We start from the raw sequence: 20776 nt of genomic DNA, 5'->3' as shown, positions 1-20776 counted from the left end.
CGGCAAAAAGAAAATAAACTAATGGGGATTTTAAAATTATTATTCTTTTTAATTAAATGACTGTTATCTAACTCTCAACTGATGACCTTTTAGAAGTGTGAGCTTTACAAATCTGGCTTCTGTGCGGAGTGCTCGGAGAGAAATCATAAGTAAGCCATTCACCGCTTTTCGGCTGTTTTTGCTCCGTCAGGCCGGCAATACAAACAAGTTACAGTGCTCTGCTAAAGCCTCTGCTCCAGAAGCTTTACGGGGCTTTTACCCTCCCCACACCATTATTACTAAAACTCTGTAAACCCCATTAAATTAGCAGCAACGTCAGGAGAACTTCAGCTACTGTAAGATGTAGTTTTGTTTGGTCTCTGGGAATCGCCTGGGAGACTTCGACTAGAAGGGAAGCAACGAGATCAAAGTTTCTTCCTTCCCACGGGCTGAACCCGACTCGCTCCGCGAAGGCTTCCGAGCTAGCGGCCTTCGCTTACAAAACACCCCAAAGAAACTGAAACAGCAACAAAAAAGACAAACCAAAACAAAACAAAAAAAAAAGCCTTAAGGAAGCAGCGCTCACTCTTCTCCGCGGGCTTTAACCCCCTCGGTGAACATTCCCAAGGCTCAGCCCACCTGCTCCTCTTAACTTTTTAAAGTGGCCACGGCCGGGCAAGTCAGCAGCCGCAGCCAGCGTGGCCCCGCAGTGCTGAGGCTGCTCCCGCCTGCCCCACTCGATCCCGGGCTCTGCCCCTCACACCAACAGGTACCAAACACCCCCAGTCCCGGCAGGGCTGCGCCGCCGCCCGAGCAGGAAATGCCCCGAGCAGCCCAGACACCTCACCGGGGTAGCGCTGCCCTCCGTCGCTCTCGTCACGCTGGGCCATGCCCGACCCGCCCCACAGCCGCTGCTGCGGGACTAGGAGGCCGGGGGCTGCGGCGAGCGGTCCATGTCGCTGCTCTCCAGTCCCCGCGGAGCAGCGCCGGCTTCAGCGCGGCTGAGGCGGAGCGGCCGCCCCTCGCCGGGCGCCCCTTCGGTGCGGCGCGGGGCCTCCCATGGCGCCGGCGGCGCACACCTGGCTGCGGGACAGGTGCCGGGTTCCTCCGGCGATGCTCCAGCCCCCGCAGCTCGGACTCCTCCCGCCCCGCCGCCGCTCCCCCCGCCCGGCACGCCGGGGGAAGCACCGCCCGCCGGGAAAGGGAACGCCTGCGCGGAGGGGGGCGAGGGACGGCCGCCGCTGGGCGCCATTTTGAACGGCCTGGGCGCCCGCGGAGGGGCGGCGGTGCCTACTTGGCCCAGCAGCGGAGGCGACCCGGGAGTGGGGCTGTGGCTGAGGGCGCTGGTCCCGAGGAGCCCCCGAAACGGAGGGAAGCGGGGCTGTGGCTGAGGGGCTGGTTCCCAGGAGCCCCCGGAGCGGAGGGAAGCGGGGCTGTGGCTGAGGGCGCTGTCCCGAGCAGCCCCCGGAGCGGAGGGAAGCGGGGCTGTGGCTGAGGGCGCTGTCCCGAGCAGCCCCCGGAGCGGAGGGAAGCGGGGCTGTGGCTGAGGGCGCTGGTTCCCAGGAGCCCCCGGAGCGGAGGGAAGCGGGGCTGTGGCTGAGGGGCACTGGTTCCGAGTAGCCCCCGGAGCGGAGGGAAGCGGGGCTGTGGCTGAGGGGCTGGTTCCGAGCAGCCCCCGGAGCGGAGGGAAGCGGGGCTGTGGCTGAGGGCGCTGGTTCCGAGCAGCCCCCGGAGCGGAGGGAAGCGGGGCTGTGGCTGAGGGCGCTGTCCCGAGCAGCCCTGCCCTCGGTGGGAGCCGCTCTTTGGCCGCCGGGCGCTGCAGCCTGTCCGCGTTACAGCCCTGGCTGTCCCGGGCGGAGCAGGTGGATGGGCGGGCTCCACCCTGGTACCGTCTGCGTTTGGGAGGAAGATAAAATTCCGTGGGCTGTGGGCTACGAAACGTGTGAAGGCATCACGTGCAGGTGCCTCCTTAGGTCTGTGGAACTTTGGCATTACGTTCTGTAATGCCAAAAGTGGAGGCTCTAGGGTGGTAATAGCGGTTTTTGTGTGTTTATTATCTCTCAATTCTCTTCACCTTCCGTCTCGAAGTGCACCCTTTTGCCATTCACGTGGTGCAGCTGTTCACAGCCTGTCTACCCCAATACCCAAATTCCGAGCAGTCAGCACCTGACAGGAGCAGAGCTGTCGTGTTTCCTAATCATCTGTGAAACTCGGCACTGGTTTTTTCTTTTCTGCAAAGGTCATATGTTTCGCACTTAGAGTCGGTGATCATGCCTCTAGAACGGTGGTAAGATAAAGTTGCCCCCCCCCATCTGAACCGAGGATATAAGCGCTCTCGTCACCTCACACCTCTCATGTCTACACTGAAGCTGGAAATGTGAGGGCGGAAAACGCATAAATACCTGAACTTGTGTTGGTGTAACTGGTTCACTATTAAACAGTGCAAACCCATGATTATTCAAGCTTTGATGTGGGCAAGTTACACTTGAATGAATCGTGAGAGACTGAGGTAAACCTGTACCTTGCCACCATGACCTTGCTGATACCAATTCCATACTATAAAGATAATAATTAGATCATTATAAAACTGCTCTGAAAATTTACCATCAATAAAAATTATACCTCTGTAGATAGTTTCTGGATCAGTCTTTAGTCTGCTGCTTTCTAAGGTTGGTATCAATATAAAATGATTTAAGATTGGTGCTAGTTTCTCTTCTTTTGAAAATGACTACTATTTCTGTAAGAGAGCTTCCATATGAAATCTAAATAAATAAAGGTAAATAAAAGCAAACCAATTCAGAGGCACTATAAACTTGTTTATATGCAAAAGATTTTTGGAGGATATACTGTCACTAATTCCTTTTTTTGTATTAAATGTTTTTCTTCTGTTTTTGAGAGTGAGAATCAATTCTTCTGTTGGAGCAGCCAGAAGAGAGTATTGTCATCATGATGTGTCATTGTACCTAGGTGAGTTGTTTGATTCCCAGGATAAATAACAGACTGGAAACAGTCAGGAATTGTCTAATTCTGCAGAGTGCCCACACAGGAAATAATGATACTTCCAGCTTAATATAATTTAGGCTGAAGAAGCTATTAGAAAAACCTGCTGCAGAAGATCTTTCAACAGTAGCAGGGCAAATGGAAAGTATCAGAAAATTGCAGCCTAGTCAATATTAAAAAAACACCCCTGTTCTGCACATGAATGGCTGTATAACTTATAGGAAAGGGGAAGTAGCATTTTTGGTTGTCATGAGCTATTACCAAAAGGTGTTCTGCATTAGCACTTAGCATCAGCCCATTCATGCCTTCTCCATCCTATATAAGGTAAATTTCTGTCTGCAAATGTTGTGTATTACTCTATGGGGAAAAGCTGAAGGGCTCACACTAAGTACAGTGTCACACCACTAGTTCTGATGAAGTGTGGCATGTACTAATTACTGAAAGGAAACAGAACAGGTACTGCCAGGTACTGGAAGTATAAAAACATAAAAGCATAACTCAGTGCAGAAGGGACCTTTAGCACCTTTCTTTTGCAGCAGCTGTGCAAAATTTAAAGTCCACACAGAAGGGCACACAGAAATCAAGTCTTCCTGTTTAAACACATGGGTTGTAAGTAAATCCTCAGAAGCGTGATAAGAAGTTAATTGTGGCATTTAATTAGTATGGTTATTATCAGTCTCCTGCCACTGATTCAGGGTCAAGTAAACCTGTAGAACATTTAATTTTATAAAAATTCTTGGTATAAAATCATGTTTAAGAGTGTCTTGCCTGCAGCTGTTGTGTAGAAATGAAATGTTACATAGAGCAGCCTCAAACTGGTAATTCATGTTCACCTAGTGGGCAAAAAAACTTCTACATGTCTAATAATAGACTGGTACTAGAGAATTTAATTTTTTTGAAAACATTCTGTTCAAAAGCTCTGTCCTACAGACTCATATTCATGCCAGCAGAATTAAATATCCCAGCTTTATGGTTATTCTGCAAGGAGGCATGAAGACTTTGTGCTCTGTTCTATCTCAGTGATTTCTTCAAAATATACTATGATAAAAGTACCAAATGCCAGTCCTTCCTCTGCTTCATTAGAGCCAAGGAGCAGAAGTGCAAGTTTCTGTCATACTTCCTATGCCTGTAGATGTGAGAAAGCATTCTCTGCTTAGGCTTTCAGTTCTGTTTTGAAGCTTCAGCAATTTTGTAATTGATACAACTTCAAATTTATTTTTTTAAGAGTTAGATGAGAACATCTAGATTGAATTTTCATTCATCACGAGCCAAGTGTGATGCAAGCAGCTTTCAGAGCCAGCCAAACTGGGTTTCATTTGAATCTGCTGTGCAGCTCTTGAAAGTCAGTAATTCTCTGTCATAAGCTAGAGGAAAGTTTTTTGCTCTTTAGTAAACCAAAGATTAGCATGTTGTGAAGGTACAACAGCTGTGCATCACTGAATGTGAGCTGGCCAACAGCTCCTGCCTCCACTTGCCATCGCTGATATAAGGCACTTCCAGCTCACCCAAGCCACAGTGCAAGGGTACCAAGTGTGGCAGCACTGGATACTCTGGGTTATCCATCATACCACGAGACAGAGAAGCTCTCGTGAATGCAAATGTTAGCACAGACAGGAGACATTGCTCCTTTTCCTCCTTGCTGTACAGAATTACCTGTGAAATAACACAGGCACAGTGAAATAACTCGTGCATGTTATATGGCACAAGAAAACAATACATTCTGGTTTCTACTGATTTGTAGCAATGAAAAGGGACAGAATTCTGTGAAAAATTCAGTACCTTGGAAGCAAATGGTGATGCTTCTGAAAAAATACTATGCTCTTCTACTTCAGATTTATCAGAAATTAATTTTGTTCACACAAAACTATTTTTGCCTGTCTGTATTTGGTAGCAGTCCATTTTCAGCATGGCCACCCTCTGCACAGGCATTCCTACTAGAGGTGGACTATCTGTACAGGCCATTTTAATAGGATCAGGAACGGCTGGAGAATGTGCCATTTGTTTATCCCAAAAGGCTGCCTCTTCCTATAGGAACTTAGACCTGATAAAGGATGAGGGAAGCTTGGTCTATAGCTACCAGCACCGTTAACCCTTCTGTTACCACTGGGTAATAACAGACTGAGATGGTTCTCCATGAGACAGCAAGAAAATGAAGAGCAGGAAAGGCAGTGCCGGAGTGTGAGACTTTGTAGCATGTTTGGACTGATACTACTGAAACACCATACGTGACAGGATTGTTTCTATCGCTGTCTACAAGCTGTTTAGGAGAGACAACATGAGTAATAAGGTGTGAAGGAATAAAACTATATCAACTAAAAATATTACTCCTTGTATAATATCTCAGAATTGCAGAATCCTGAGTGCCCATAAATAATCGTGAACAAAGCCTCCATGGTACCTCTGTTACAGATCTTCACTCATCACTAAATCACGCCAGAGAAGGAAACATGGTTGTTATTATGCACAGCTGCATGATGCTGGAGTTCTGTAACAGATTTATTCTCTTAAGTAAGCACAATTTAAATTACATTTCCAAAAGAGAACAGATTTATTCTGTAGCAGTTGCCAGCATGGCAACATCTATTGGAACTCACTACGAAGAAAAAAAGAAGTACTGGACTAAAAGTCAATTGTTGTCTAGACCTAGTAAGAATGAATGAAATTAAGTAACATTCAGTTTGGGCAGGTAACAGATCCCATTATTATGTCTCCATGGAGATATCTGCAGTGCTTCAAAGAATTTAATATTTTTGTACTTAATACAATTACAAGAAAAATGGTGGAACGATATTTAAAACCCATGAATGACAACTTAGACTTCCTGAAGAAGACCATTGTCAAATAGCTGAGGGTTGCAGAGACAAATGATTGAGGGCTAGAACTCCACTGCAAAATGAGGACAGCTAGAAGCCAAATATCAATGAAAAAATTAGAAGTTATGAAATGTAAGAAAAAACGGAAAAAGGCAAAATCCTACTAAAAGGGTATTGGAAACATAAAGGATGTTCTTAATATTCATTAATACACAAATAAAGTAACTGCAAAAATGAAAAATTCAATACCAGTTTCTGTCCCATATCTCTAAGGGATCAGGCTGGCCCATCATAGCAGGTAGAGATTAATGAGGCAAATTACTCTTTGGACAATAGAAGACACAAACAACACACAAGTTGTACTTTTTTCCAAACATAAGTTGGGGATCAGTAAAGGAAAAAAGTACACAAGTTTGTGTCAGTCACTACATAATTTCTGACACATTTGTCTAATATATTCCTAAAAATCTCCAGTGGTGCAAATGGCATCCCTTTTTTTAGGCATTGCTAATGCATTTGCTTTCAGTACTGCTACTGTTCTGTACTGTTCTTTGCTTGAGCATTTCCGTGGCTACAAACAGGAAAGCAGAGATGAATCTGAAAATGTACTCATCTGTACTTCTTAACAGTATTTTTAACGGGCGTGATTTCTTAGAAAGGTTTTAGAAGAAATTAAAGAATTTGAGAGTTCTCAGTTCTATGAGACAAGGAAAGTTGCTGTTTCTCCCATCCCTCTGTTTGGCTGTAGTGAGTAAAATAAGGCTTGTGCAGAAATGATTAGCAGTTAACCCTTCACTGGAAAATCCTGAAATCTTTATGCAATAAGCAGTTGTAGCACTATTAAATAGCTGTTAGTGCTGTTAACAGAAGGGACCCTGCATCATTACCGATAGCCACGGAGACTTAGCACTGCTTTTGCAGCCCCTTGTTCTTGAATTAATCCCAAATCCACTAATGACAGACACTTCATTCCAGAAGCATTTGCCCTCTAGGGAGGCTGTCAGGCAGAGGGCAGTGTCCATGGCAGCCTCTCACCTCAGCCTCTCACCTCACTGTTTATAGGTGAAGTTGTTACACATGGATGAAATAGGGCAGGGACACCAGCGTTTTGTCACTCCGTGGCTTTTTCTCAGCAGCCTCTTGGCCCCCTGCCAGCTCTGTCAGCTGCTTTTTCCTGTTCATCCCATTATCATCCCACTGGAGCACAGATAGACCACAAAATTTATAACCATCTGCACGCAATACTACATTTTGAGAGGAACTTGAATAATGGAACAGAAGTCTTACAGAAGGAAGCTAAAATGTATCAGTAAAGACTCCTTTGTCCCAAACCTCTGGAGTCTTTTTGCTATTAGTTTCACAGGTAATAAAATAAAATCATGTGAGATGCTGCATGTGAAAGGTAATGACTGATTCCTTGGGGATAATACTTAACTGTGCTGGTCCTGGCAGGGAAAGAATGAGTTACTGTGAAGGAATCCTGGCTTTCCAGAAGTTTCACTGCCTTCCCGTGTATTTTCACATCAGACACTCCCATGAAGGCACAGTGTGATGCATTTACAGTCAGTCTATCCTACCACTGATGGATGCACTTGCAGCCTAGACTATACAGTGGTAGTTTTTGCATGACAGAAGAATTGTTTACACTGGAAACTATTTTTACCATATATGTATTTAATATTTATTCAGATATAGGAATTGAAATGCCTGGCTGATTAAATGTAGTTCTTTAATCAAGCATCTTCTATAAATGCAACGAAAATACACTATTTCTGCTGTATTTAAGAAATAACTGAAAATAATATATGCCTTTAAAAGTTTCAACTACCAAGTTTGAACAAAAGTATTCACCCAAGGACCTTACAGAGACACTCTTCCACTACCTCCAAGTGTGTGTTTCTGTGTCATTTTCACTAAACTTCTAATTTGGCAGAGGTAACGCCAGGTTACTTTGGCTGCAGACTTACATCACAATGCACAAGGCTCCACCAAGTAGAATGTGAGCTGCTTGGGCTTCTTCCTTTCTCTGAAAGGAGGTGCAGCCATGGAATTAGGAAAGTGCACTTTATTGTTATAGATGCAGTTTTTCTGTAAGAAGCGAGATACTGGTTACTTGATGGCTACTTGATGGTTGTTACTTCAACACAAGTTGAAAGCAGAAATAGAAATCTGCTGGGTTAGATCCCGTATTACATACAAGTTCTGTAACTGTTATGTGAGAGAGGGTCTGGGGTTGCTTGGGTTTAATTTTTTTTTAACAGGTCTCATGTTTTCTAAACATGAATTTGTCATTATAAATTAATTTCTACAGAAATAAAGTGTGGACAAAGCTCATTTTGTCTTTTTTTTTTTAAGAACATATGCAATGTATTTAATTTTCCTACATCCTAAAAATTGTTTAAAAAATTATAGCAATGAAATGAATCCCCAAATTATGCTATGTACATCATGCTATTTCTCCAGAATATTTAACGCTTAACTGCATGTTGTATCTAAGTTATACATGTCAGCCGAAGAAAATGAAGAGACACACACACCATCCAACTGTCCTTTTATATTTTTATTCGGTGTTAAGTAACTCCACAAGAAAACAAAATCAGTTACTCTGGTGTACGTGAAATCAGAACAATACAACCACTTGAAGCAAAAAGTAGAAACAAATTTCAGCCCAGGAATGGAAAACTGGTACTTCAATGCTATGGATATGCAATGCGCTTCATCCCACAGTGCGGTTCAGCGTATGCCAACCTTTAATGCTCTTGTTGTTGTTGTTATTGTTGTTGTTGTGTGTTTCTATCCATATAGAAAAACTAAAAACCACACTTCAACTCTCACTGAAAGCCTTAGAGCTTTAGCCATTAAACTATGAAAACAAGTAAAGACAATTTGTTATTGCCCAAGCTCAAGATAGGATTTTATTTTCTCCAAAGGTGCTGGAATCATTACATGCCACAGTGTAACTATGAGCAACACCTTTGTTACTTTTGAGCCCTTTCTTACCAACGAAGAAGCTCTAGCCAGAATTAACTGAGCTGAAGTTTGTGTTTGAAATATGTCCACTTGGTCATTTCCTGTTCTCAGATGAAGTTCTATTCAATTCTTCATTGTAGTGATTTGAAGAATTTGTGTATAAAGTTCTTTTTTCCTTTCATGTTACAGTTAACTAGTTTCAGTGCAGGTGCTAAACAACCTCTCAAGGAAGCTCCAGAAGAAAGTAAAATACATAAAAATCTATTCAAAGTCTGCAAATAAATTAAGAAAAGAAACTGTAAAGTGTCAAAAGATTTGCTGTATGAATACAAACCCTAAAACATAGTCTAAGAGGAGGACCAAAAGAAAGTCCTTGGGTAAGGGCAACCAAGCCAGTTTTAGTAAGGATCTCACCAAAAGCGTTGCACGAAGACCGGCATGGTTTCCCAACCACGTGTTTAAATGCTTACACTGTCAATTGAATAAAGGCAACAAAACCCAGTTACTCAGAAAGCATTTCTAGCGCAGAACATATTTCAAAGGCAGTTCAGCTCACATTTCAAACAGCTATGTTTCTTGTGAGGTTTATTGCCTGTCAAAAATAATGGTGAAGCTTTTCAAGTCAGTATTGGACTTTCTGCACTTCCTGGTGTTACAGACATGCTGCGATCGTGTAGACTAGTTAGTTGTTGTCATTTTTTAAACTAGGAGTTGGTAAAAACTTAGAATGCTTAGTTTTGCAAATATTGCTCCTCCTGGCTTATACGTTTTGCATAATGTGTTAAAAGCAGAAGGAGTTGATAGTCTTGTACAGATGCAACTTGACAATGTATTGACTTTCTAAGTTAACAAAAGAAAATTTAAAAGCAAGTCACATAAAGCAACAATCACTACTGCAATCACACATGTATGCTGTAAGTCATCACCTTCCCTACCCCCACCCACCACACACATAACTTGCCCCACACATTCTCTCAGAAACACAAAATGAACTACGAGATTTACTAAATTACAGCCACAACAGCAGCTAACTGCAGCAGCCACAGGATTTCTTTCAAGTGAAGCACTGACCCTTTGCATTTAAAACATTGAACACTCTGAGCATTTTAGAGAGTTTCAGTCATTCAGGCTCAAGTTCAGTTACAGGATGCTTTTGCAGGTTACATGAATGCCTTCATCTGCAACAAGACAACATTCTCATTACTCATTAACAAAATTCACAACAATCCACACATCACCCCAGTGGTTTATTATTTTTGGTGTTACTTTTTGAACTTCTGCCCCACATCGGCAAATCGCTAAAAAGGACAAAAAAAAAGAAAAAAGGAAAAAAAAACCCCTCACATTGCCTCCATACCTACAAAAAATCCTTGGCTTCTCCAGTTAGCAAAAATACAAACCATGGTATCCTCAGAGTTGGTTTGTGGGAGGGGGGAATCATAGGATAGAAAACACAGTTTCTGTAAGTCTCTAAAGCACAACCCTGTTGTTCCTACTTCAAAGTTATGAGATTTACTGAATGAAGACTGGACAAGTCATTCATGCTTTTCTCCTGCATTCAGAAAGGCACTGATAGATTACAGTGTTAAGTATTTATCTCCCAGTTCTTAAAGAACAAAGCCTAATGTGCAGAAAGGTGAAGTCTCTGAATAGCAGAAGTAGTTGTAGACACTGCGATGCTAAGAAGATCGTAATAGTGGTAGGGCTACAGTTACGAAAGAAAATAACTGCAATTAAGATGCAAAAAAGCAGTGGTACTACTAAGACAAGCACATGCACATCCATTCTTGATTTGACAACACAATCTAGTCTAGTTCAAATAGCCAAGAATTTAACAGTACTTTTTGGGGAAAAAAATCTTCAACAGGACAGCTGTGTCCTCATCTATAAAATAAGCAAGAAGAGAAAGATAAATACACATCTGAATCCATTAACTGAAGAGGAAACTCAAGTTGTTGTTTTAGAGCTACAGACCCTCAAGAAAGATAGTTTTCCATCTCATGTTACTTTTCAATCATCTGTTCTACTCTGCAGTTTCTACAGTTGAGTTCGAGAAAAAAGCTCCTCCTCACACGGATCAGCCCACTCGCTGCCACCTTCTGAAGCTGTGTCTTCAGAGCTGGAGCTATCACTGGAGTAGATCTTCTTCCTGAAGCCATTTGGTTTTGCCTCAGCATTTATATCATCTGCACATCTTGCTTCATAAACAGAAGAAACCTAAGGATTTAAACTGACAGTGTTGATGGGGAACAATAAAGAACATGCTTGCTTTTCTCTGGGCTGGGAGGTTATATGGTTTTGTAGTTGTCCAAGAGAGATGCCACGATTACAGGGCAAGTCCTCCTCTTTCCTGACTTAGTCCACTATGTAGAAAGGACTGTAGAACAGCAGGGGAAAAAAGTGGGGCTTTTATTATTTTTTTCCTATTCTTTAATTTTAAGATTTGCACAAAAAAGCAAGAGGATCAAAGGTGAACTCGGGATGTAGCTTTATCACAGTTCATGTTAGAAAAATTACTGTAAAAGTTATCTCCAAAACTTGGTAATAAATATTAAATAGTAAGAAAACACAGCACAGATCTGACTAAACTTCAAGCAAATGTATTTTCAATATATTTTCATCTGAATGAGTAAAGCTATAGCAAGCATGTCACAATGTTAAACTAAGTGCTATCATCACTATGAAGTTTAAAGGTATATCAGTAAATATATGTGTACATGAAATTTTTCCCTAGAGAAAAAAATCAGGGTTTTATTGATTGCAATGAGGACAGTATTCAACACATATTATCTTTATGCCTTTAGTTACTGGTTCTTTTTGCCCTCATAGTGCACTTCAGCTCACTCTACACTTACTGAAATTAGTAGTTGAAGGAAAAGAAGACTCATGTTTAACACTCATGACAAGCAAATGGCAAGCATTCCCAAAGGAAACTGGCTTTGCTTATCTACTAGAAGTACAGCTGTTTGTACAAAGGGTTGTACTCCCCAAAGTACAACACCCTGAGGAACTTTCAGAAGGATGCTCAAGATGCAGGGGAGGTTAAAAAACAAAGAGAAGAGAAGCTTTTGAAGGTTTTTGCAGGAATTTCATTTGAGGGTAGACTGAGAACTGTGATGAAAGGAAAGATGCAGAAGCCCACCCTTATAAAATGAGTAAAAAACTTCATCCCCAAAACCATTGACAAACTTACCATATTAAAATCTAAAAGATGTTCATCATCATTGGATACTTCCTTTACATCTGCAAGTTCTCCTACACCATTCTCTCCCTTGGCATTTGTATAGCACTCTTATATTGTTTTTGTGGGAGTGTTTCAGGTGCAAAGGAAAAAAAAAACAGAATTGAGGAACACTGTTATTTACATTTACCATAAATTAAAGCATCCAGAGAAGTATTCTTGGAATTCACACTCTATGCCATGTAAACTCTGTGCTTGTGGGGGTTTTTATGGTCTGACACCCACAGAGAAATCAGCATAACACCTCAGGGAAGCTTCATCAAATCCTACCTGGATAACTAATAGTAAAAGAGAAGCTACTTAGTTAATAAAAACACCTAAAATACCAAAGAACAAGAGTTACTTTTTAATGATAAATGGTTCAGTATATTTTTCAATTCTGATATTGCATTGTGTTCCACATCACTCCTATTTCTATACCCATATAGTACGGACTGAAACAGTAGCCTGATCTTCACTGAAACTCAAAAACCCCAGCTGATGTGAATGGCTGTGATTTCTACTTACCAGAGTAAACTTACATATATATAATAACAACATCTATCATGTAGATAGATACATACGGATCACATGCATCTACACTCACATATAAAAAGTACCCATACTGAAAACTGGATACAGAAAAAGGTTTGTGGAAGAGTAGCATCAGCTGTGAGGACAGTGTCCCGGTGCTGTTTACACTCGGAGTCGCACAGAGCACCCCGTGGCTCGGTTCCTGGCAGCCAGCCCGGCTCTGCAGCAGCAGCTCCCGGGCTCGCCGCTCCCCCCGCGCCAGGGCAGCGCTGCCGCAGTGACGCGCGCCGGCCGCCAGGGGTCAGCAGCGGCCCCGGCCCCGCGGCTTTGCAGGGGGACCCCAAATCCCCCAAATCCCCAAAATCCCCCCCTCGGGAAGACTGACAGCTCTGAGCGCCAATCTGCTCTTACACTGTGCACAGCTCTATAGCTAGGAGTGAAGTAAAGTTAAGGTGTTCTTGAAAGTCACCCAACTGTCCTAAACACCAAACTAAGGCTGTTTTGGAACCAAGAACACAGTTTAGTTGGTCGCACTTAAAGGTGTGCTTCAAAAATTATAACTGGCTAATCTATTTTCAGATTATTAAGGAAACAGGTCTCTGATCAAAACTTTCTCACCCTGAGCCTGTAACAACAGGAAGCACCAGAGATCCTGTCAATTCAGGATACAGCATGGTCTTGTTTAGCTTCTTGCCTTGTCCCCAAAAAGGTGAATTGGTATGCAGGCAAAAAAAAAGCTGCCTGGATTCTTGCCGGTCCACTAAAAACCTGGACTCGAGTGAGTTGACAGATGCTACAGATTCCTGGGAGTGCTGGAAGCACACCTGCTTCTGGTCACGAGCAGCCTGCCTACTAAGGCTGGACTTGCTCTCTGTGCAGAACAGAAAAATTCCCAGACTGTCAGTGTGAAAGGAGTGGCCAAGTGGCAAATCCCTCTCCTTCCCAGTCTCAGAGAGATTCCACACATTCACTAAATAACTGGCATGTTATTTATGCACACCCATAAAAGGTCATCATCATGTTTTCACATTCTTTTAGACTTACCTACCTAATAAGTATTTTTCAGGATGAAACATTAAAAAATGTAATAAAATGTTTTCATAATCAGAGATTTTCTGTTTATTTAATTGCAGGCTTTGGAATTAAGTAAAATTGTGTAAATGTTAAGATTATTTTTAAACTACTTTGTTTTAAAACCAATTTAGAATCATGCTAGATGTCTACTGTAAGTGCAACTGAAGCATCCCAGTTCTCTCTCAGATTAAAGATTTTTTTATGGAAGCTTACTGGTGTGGGTTTTCTAAATACAGATAGTAAATCCATTTCATCTGCAGCAACTCCAATCCATAAAAAGGAGCATTTCATTCTAACATGGGTGCAACAGCAAGTTAGTTCTAACAGGCAGAGGTGCTTACCTTCACACTGTGATGCAGGAAAAAGGGGAGAATAGAGCGCCTTTTCCCACCAGCATTGCTTTTCCTGGCTGCCACTCATTCTCTGCAGATTAGTATTCAATATAGGAAAGTGTTTAGACAATAATCACACTTCATTTTGCCATAAATAATATACTTACATGTAAAGGAGGAAATTCTGGTATTACAATGAATTTTCCTAAGGCTTACAGGTCACACTGCTCAATTTGTGACACTAATAGGAAATGACTGTCAAATTACAGTGAAATCTCCATTCTCTGAACTCTTACAGCCAATACAAACTCCATGCTGGGGCTCAGACTTTGCCCACACAGTGTTACACAAATCCAGAAAAAAATCCAGCCCTACACTTTATAATCTAGAGAGAGCTACCTGAGAGATGGAAGCACAGTGAAATGTTAGCCAACATGACAAACAGTTCAGTGTAAAACAAAACACAGAAGACAGTGAACAAAAAGTGGCAAAATTTTATGTTTAAAGTTTGGTAGGATGAATTAGCAGTACCATTACCCAATGGAAAAACACAAAATTAGAGAATTATGTGTCAACACGAGGACAAAGATGTTATAAGGATGATGATCAACAATTTGCCTTTATACTAGAAGTAATCCATTCACTAAGACTGCCAATATACTCTACCTTTCCCTATATTTTAATGCTAGTTTAATTTTTCCTTATGACATTGATGGACATGGCTAAAATAGCAGTTTCATGGCTGCACCTGAGGTAATCCCATTAGCCTTCAAGAGATTATGCCTTGTAACATCCTCTACAGATATTAGAATGACTCAAAAAACAAATGACAGTGCAAATGCCTACAACAAACATTAATAAATGAGCTTCAGCACTGACTTTCTTGCCAGCTTTTTTCTCAGTCAACTTGAGAATGTTTAAACATGGAAGATTAATGAGCATCCTTTTGCTCCTCCTTAACCTGCTACAGAACTACACACCCATAGAACTTAAACTTACAAACACTTATTTCTTAATAAAGAGAAGCCCTTCTCAAACCAAAGGAGTGACTCAAGAGTGCTGTATTTAGAAACACATCCTACATTCAACCTATTTGAACTTTGCCATGCTGGTTTCCTGTCAGAAGACCCAGGAGTCTTTTTGGAACCACCTTTCAAAAATTCAAACCCTTAATTCCAGAAAAGGGAGTTCTTAGGAACTTAAACCATCAATTGGTGTCTTTTTTTAACATTAAAAAAAAAAAGAAAAAAAAAAAAAGAAGCAGCAGCTCAAGGGTATAAGCAGGACATAATAAAAAATACGTGCATTTACAAATACATTCAATCATGGAAGCCTCATTCTGTGCTGGTTATAGATAGAGGCATTTAAACTCCACAGCACAATGTGTTAACAACTGTGTTTCAAAGTCTCTCTCACTGCTGCTGTCACACCTGCACAGGGGATAAGCTGGATGGACCCCAGCAGGTACAGGCAAAGGCAGCTTGAGTCTGGCAGGGCACAACAAGCTGCAGCAGCCTTGCTTCTCAGGCTGGGGCACTGGCAGAGCTCAGCACCTGCCCTGGGATGGCTGCACTGGCACTGGCTGCTTCAGCCCCCCTGTGCTTCCAGCACAGCCCCAACACCTGGAGAGCTGGAGCAGGTCACAGACAGCTCCCAGCTCAGCGCTGAAGTTTTGTCTGGGAGGGAACAGAGGACACTTTTAATGTCCATTTTATACATTTGCAGAGGAAAAGGTTTTTCCTACAGTTGCTTAAGTGTTTTCTAGAAATGCACACATTGTGAAATTTTTTGTGAATGAGACACTCCCAATCAGTAAATACAAAATACTAATTTCAGAAGTCTACCTTCCTTTGTTGGCAATCTTTCCTGTTTAAAACAGGATTTTCAATTTATGTCTTCTTCTCTCTCACACACACTCATATACAATTCCAGTGTTTCATGAAAAGTTTTATTATATTTTCCAGCTAACCATCTAAACAGCTATTATTTAGAACGGTTCTGATATTAAATATTGTGACTGGAAGTCTCTCCTCTCTGAAACTATTCATATTTATTTTACTTTATTCTTAAGCTGAACTCATAGACAGCAGGGCAAAACCATCTGCAATGCTGTTTCACTCCAAGTTTTGCTGCAGGTCAGAGAGAAGACTGATGGGTTAACTTTCTGGTTTTACAGCTAGGCATAGAGTAACTGAGGCTTCTCCCAGACTATTAGCTACTAATTTGGAAACACCATCACTGACTAGTTATACTGCTTCAGAACACTTGCTGACAAGGATCACAACTGACAAGGGTGACAAGAGGCTTGCAGAATGTGAACAGAATAAGCACTAAAGCCTCAGTATGGTCTTAATATTATCAGAACTGTTACAACCGAGAGAAAATAATCATATTAATCTCTAAGCACATATTTCTTTGAACTTGCTCTGCAACCTCTTACTATCAAGGAAGAATATAACACATTAATAACTCAGAAGTCAAAGCAGCAATGAACCCATTGAGTCCCATTCAAAAAGATCTCCTAATTTTAGTTCATCAGCCACCCAGTGAAGATACACTTGGCTCAAGAAGCCCAGTTACAAATGAACAAAGGGAGCTGAGTCTAGACTTTATATTCTTAAAACCTCTTTGGCAGTAACCTCATTGTTGAATTTTACTGAAAATACATGTGCAAGGAACTCCGTGAGATAAATCTAGTCTCTACTCTTGCACAAAGCTGGAATCGACTACAACACACTATTCCTACATTCAGTCTCATCAAGGCAGAATTCCCACTGCTTCCCTAAAAAATAATTGAGCTTTACAATATGTTCATTGTCTGGTTAGAACTCTTATACTTCAACTTCTCTTAGTATGATTTAAGTTCATCACATCCAGTTCCTTTGTGTTTACAGGAACCTACAGAGAACACAGCTTTTTTCCCTTTATCTCCTGTAACTATGAACATGGCTTCTTCAAAACCACTGCCTCTGCTCTGAGTCCCTCTTATCTGAGAAAAAACACCCTCAGTTCCTTCACTCTGCTTTTGTAAGTAGTGACCTTTGTGTTCTCTCCTCAAGACACCTTTCCTGATATACAAGCTCGGCACTCCAGCAGAGCAGCCCCACTCTTAGAGGAAGGCATTCCTGTTCATGGATCTCAGTGTTGCAGTCTTTTGCAGTGTACCATTCCTGTTTGCATTCAACTGTGATCTATTTGAAGATGCTTTTCTGTTTCACATCACTTCCTCATCTGTCATTCCTCCCTTAGTCTTTGTAAAGAGGGTTATTATTTTCTGTAGAAATCTTAGTTGCCCCTGCAGGATTGCATTTTATGTTTCAAATGCTGCTCAGATTTAACAACTTTTTGATTCTAATCCAGTCTTCCAGTGTAACTGCAGATCTTCCTAGTTTGTTATTATCAGGGATTTTCATAAACCACACACTAGCAAAAATAATCATCTCTGTTGTCCTCCAGTAAGCCAATGACTGCCACTCTGAGAGTGCAATCTTTCTCCTAAACTAATACTTGAAAACTTCCTGTTACACATTTGGGCCATTTACAGTTTAAAGTACAGTTTAGGCAATTTAAGAGGGTCATTGGTTCCACTTCCCCTGAGTTCCATTTTCCTCTTTAAAATAAAAATTTGCTTTTTATATATTTTCTATCTTCCATGTGTTCTCAAACAAGTATTCTAGTAGGCTTTTCTCAAATTAGCTGCTGCTCTTCATGATACTCAGGTGAATACTGCTGTGACTAACTGAAACAGTGTAATACCTGCATTTTCATTAACAATGACAATAGATGCACTAATCAATACCTTGGATATTATATTTTTCATAGCTTTCCAAGCTTGTTAGTTCTGTTCATCAAATATCTTTCTGTCATCTTTCTGTTTCCGATTCACTTCTAGAACTTTCAGGTGTACCAAATATTTTTTATTTGCTTTCTTTAAACCTTGGGATTTTTCCCTCATGATTTTTAAACTGTTTTTGTGAACTCTCTTTTTAAAGTCCTTTCATACAAGCCCTTCAGTATCTCTGCAAAATAACATTTTCTTAATTAGAAGGTTAGAGCTTAAGAGTCTTTGTAGGTGTTTTCATTACTAGCACTAGCATTCATGATCAGCACTTACCAAGGACTATCTGGACCAGTCCTGTCTTAGGTAGCCCCCAAATTACTCATTATTTACAGTCAGTCCTTTGTTTTGTATGTGGATGACTACACGTTTTCTTTTCCCACTCGATTTCCCTGATTTTAAGGCACACAGTAGACACCTCTGAATTTTGCCTCACTCTTACCACTACCTGGATTTAAGACATCTTACCTTCCACACTGCTACCTCAGAACCAATGTTTATAAAGCACTCCCCTTCCTCTCTGGACAGCCCTTTCTAAAGGGATTATGCACTTCCACTGCCATCATTCCAGTCCAGCACAGAACCTCACCAAATCTCAAGGCCAATTTAGTCATGAGATAGACAAACAAATGTTTTGTCATTAAAATTTCCTCATCCCCAAAACCAGTGTCTCAGGCATGTTCAGGCCTTAAAACCCCACAGGTACACTTATCTATCCCAAGGGCCCAACAGTATGAGGATTCTTTGAGCACACCTGCTGGATTGGAGCCCATATAAAATTTGTTGACAGGAGATGCAGAGTTGGTATATTCACAGGCCATTAACTGGTCCAGATTGTGTACTTACCTATGACTCCACACCTAAACAATAGGAACATTTACTCAGAAGAAAAAGGACTGTACTATGGGGGGGCAAGGGAGGTGTGTTTTGGGATTTTACGTAGCTGTTTGGGTGGCATGTGCTGGTGGTTTTTTATAGAGGTGGTTTAGTTTGGGCTTTTCTTTTTTAAATTTGTTGGTTTCATTTTGTTGTTGGTTTAATTTTATTGGTTTTAAATTTTATGGCTAGATATATAAGTATCATTTATGTTTGAAAAAATTCTGCAGGAGCTATTTGCAAATTCCTGCTGCAAAATACACAGTAATTCTAAAGAAGTGCTCTAATATAGAAGGTAAGAGGGAGGAAACTGAACCAGATTCTCCTACAGTCTTGTTTATAAATAGGAGGTATTCAGAGATGTGTGTTTCCACAGCACATATATAACTCAAGTTTAAGTGATGCAAACCAGAATGTGTTACTATTACACTGTGGTTTTTGTTAGTATTTTCACATCCATTGTTTATGCAAAAATATTGGAGGCACCTCAGAACACATCTCAAACTTTACATTAGATTACTGAGTTAAACAATGACATTAGTTTCTGTCCAAAGTCAAGCACAGAAACACAGAAAATTTAATTTAAAAAAAAATCTTTACTAATCTTTACTTAAAATCTTTGATCTATACTAGTCAGTCCAGACCATAGTGCCTGCTTTTCCCCATGCATGTATGTGTCCATGAAAAAAGTTTCTCCTCGACTGTCCGAATTCTAGGTGTTTTATATTGATTTTGCTTAATGCTCATGAAAATAAATATCACTCTTGAATAAAACTCACACACATCTTTTACAGACATTTAAGCACAATAAGAAATTCAAATAAATACTCTTGAGCCAAAAAGCCAATTACCTTCAGACTCCAGCTACTGGTGCTTAGAAGAGCCTGGGGTGTGCACACACCTTGAGACATGGTAGACGGAGGAGGATGTATTAACCCAGGCTGTCTGAGCTTAGAGGGTAATCAAGTTCCCCAAGCCCCCCAGGAAGAGCTTAATTGCAAACCAAACTGGAGTCTAGACTGCTGAGAGGGTTGGTGGCCCTTTGTACTTCTCAGTGATTTATCACTTTGAAGCTATGAAACTGCCTACAAAATCATGTGACCTGAGCAAGGGAAGCAGTAAGTTTTCCTCTTGCACTAAAATGAAATACCAGAGCTTTCTGAGCACTGTTCACTACCAAAAGACTTTTTACAAGCCTCAGAGCTACCATAAACTATGATACCACTGTCAGCCACTTACTACTTTCTTGAATGGATAAGTGGTTGAAGTGAAGATGAGAATAAGCAGCCTCACAGAGCACTACACATCCAGAAAGAAGATTCAAAAAGGGCTGGAAGGAACTTCAGGCTCTTGCTGTCACAAATAACTGTATAATAATTTGTTCATTCATTATACCCTACTGCATGATGAACTTAGATTTCACTTACTCCTGGTAAAAGGCCATTTCAGAACCTGCTCTGACTTATATCTAAGTTTTTGATGACTCTTTCTGCAAGGCCTGGCACAAACACAGAAACTTTCCAGACTCCAGTAAAGATTTTTGAAGCCACTTCTTTGTTAACAGAGCAGCAGGAACCAAGATGTCTAGAAAGGGTCTGGAAAAGTCATAAACTTGATTCCCTTGTGCAAGCAGCAGATTATCAACTTACTGATGCTGGGAAAAGAAGCAATTAATCTAAAGGAGGATGAGAGAAGAAACAAATAAAGAAGAAGGAAAATAAGAAAGTCTGATTTTGTTCAACAAAAAAGTGAGCTTTAGTTTCAGCAAGAGAAAGGTTAGCTTGCCTAAGCATGAGTTAGTGTTTCAAACTTATAGCTGAGAAATATGCAATTGCACAACACAAGCTGGGAGAGCAACTCCTCAGTTGAAAATGGAAAAACTTCCTCCAAATGTAAATACTACAACTGCTGAGTATGTGCAAGAGGAGGCTGAAGAGGAAAAGAAAATGTAAGATGTAAGCAAAAGAAAATATAAGATGTAACTTATACCTATCCAGACAATATCTCTAGGCTGGCCACACATCTAATTTATTTTGATAGTTAAATGTTTCTACTCAAGAACAGAGGAAGCTCACAGCAAGAAAAACTCTAGGTATTTTTTTTCTAGAATGGATTTTTTATCTTGATTATTACTTAACTA

The 20776-nt window shown here is 41.1% G+C and overlaps 3 protein-coding genes across 3 annotated transcripts in view; all 3 read right to left on the bottom strand.

Annotated features, from left to right (window-relative positions):
• Positions 1-975, bottom strand: part of TBC1D14 (TBC1 domain family member 14) — a 70522-nt gene extending 69547 nt beyond the window's left edge. The window contains exon 1 of the mRNA XM_033060270.1: positions 827-975. Coding sequence (XP_032916161.1) covers positions 827-869 — 43 coding nt within the window. The 5' untranslated portion in view covers positions 870-975. The remainder of the gene's footprint in view (positions 1-826) is intronic.
• Positions 902-9202, bottom strand: LOC116996851 (translation initiation factor IF-2-like). The gene is made up of 2 exons (XM_033060873.1): positions 9177-9202; positions 902-1910 (listed from the first exon to the last, which is right to left on the bottom strand). Exons 1-2 carry the CDS (start codon positions 9200-9202, stop codon positions 902-904), a joined length of 1035 nt encoding a protein of 344 aa, XP_032916764.1.
• The window catches only part of KIAA0232 (KIAA0232 ortholog), a 63504-nt gene continuing 51065 nt past the window's right edge, over positions 8338-20776 (bottom strand). Inside the window, exons 7-9 of the mRNA XM_033061419.2 lie at positions 13932-14013; positions 11956-12053; positions 8338-10979 (exon numbers count right to left, since the gene is read on the bottom strand). Of these exons, the coding sequence (XP_032917310.1) occupies positions 10800-10979; positions 11956-12053; positions 13932-14013 (360 nt within the window). The 3' untranslated portion in view covers positions 8338-10799. The remainder of the gene's footprint in view (positions 10980-11955; positions 12054-13931; positions 14014-20776) is intronic.

Source organism: Catharus ustulatus, chromosome 5, assembly GCF_009819885.2.
Source record: "Catharus ustulatus isolate bCatUst1 chromosome 5, bCatUst1.pri.v2, whole genome shotgun sequence".
In the NCBI taxonomy this organism is placed as follows: domain Eukaryota; kingdom Metazoa; phylum Chordata; class Aves; order Passeriformes; family Turdidae; genus Catharus; species Catharus ustulatus.
Note: the sequence above shows the minus strand (reverse complement) of the source record. Positions and strands in the feature narration are given on the sequence as shown.

Coding starts and splice junctions, on each gene's coding strand:
- LOC116996851 (XM_033060873.1), bottom strand. CDS start 9,202: ATGCCGGTCTTCGTGCAACGCTTTTG. Junction 1,911..9,176: donor GTCTTCGTGCAACGCTTTTG/GTGAGATCCTTA, acceptor CACGTTTCGTAG/CCCACAGCCCACGGAATTTT.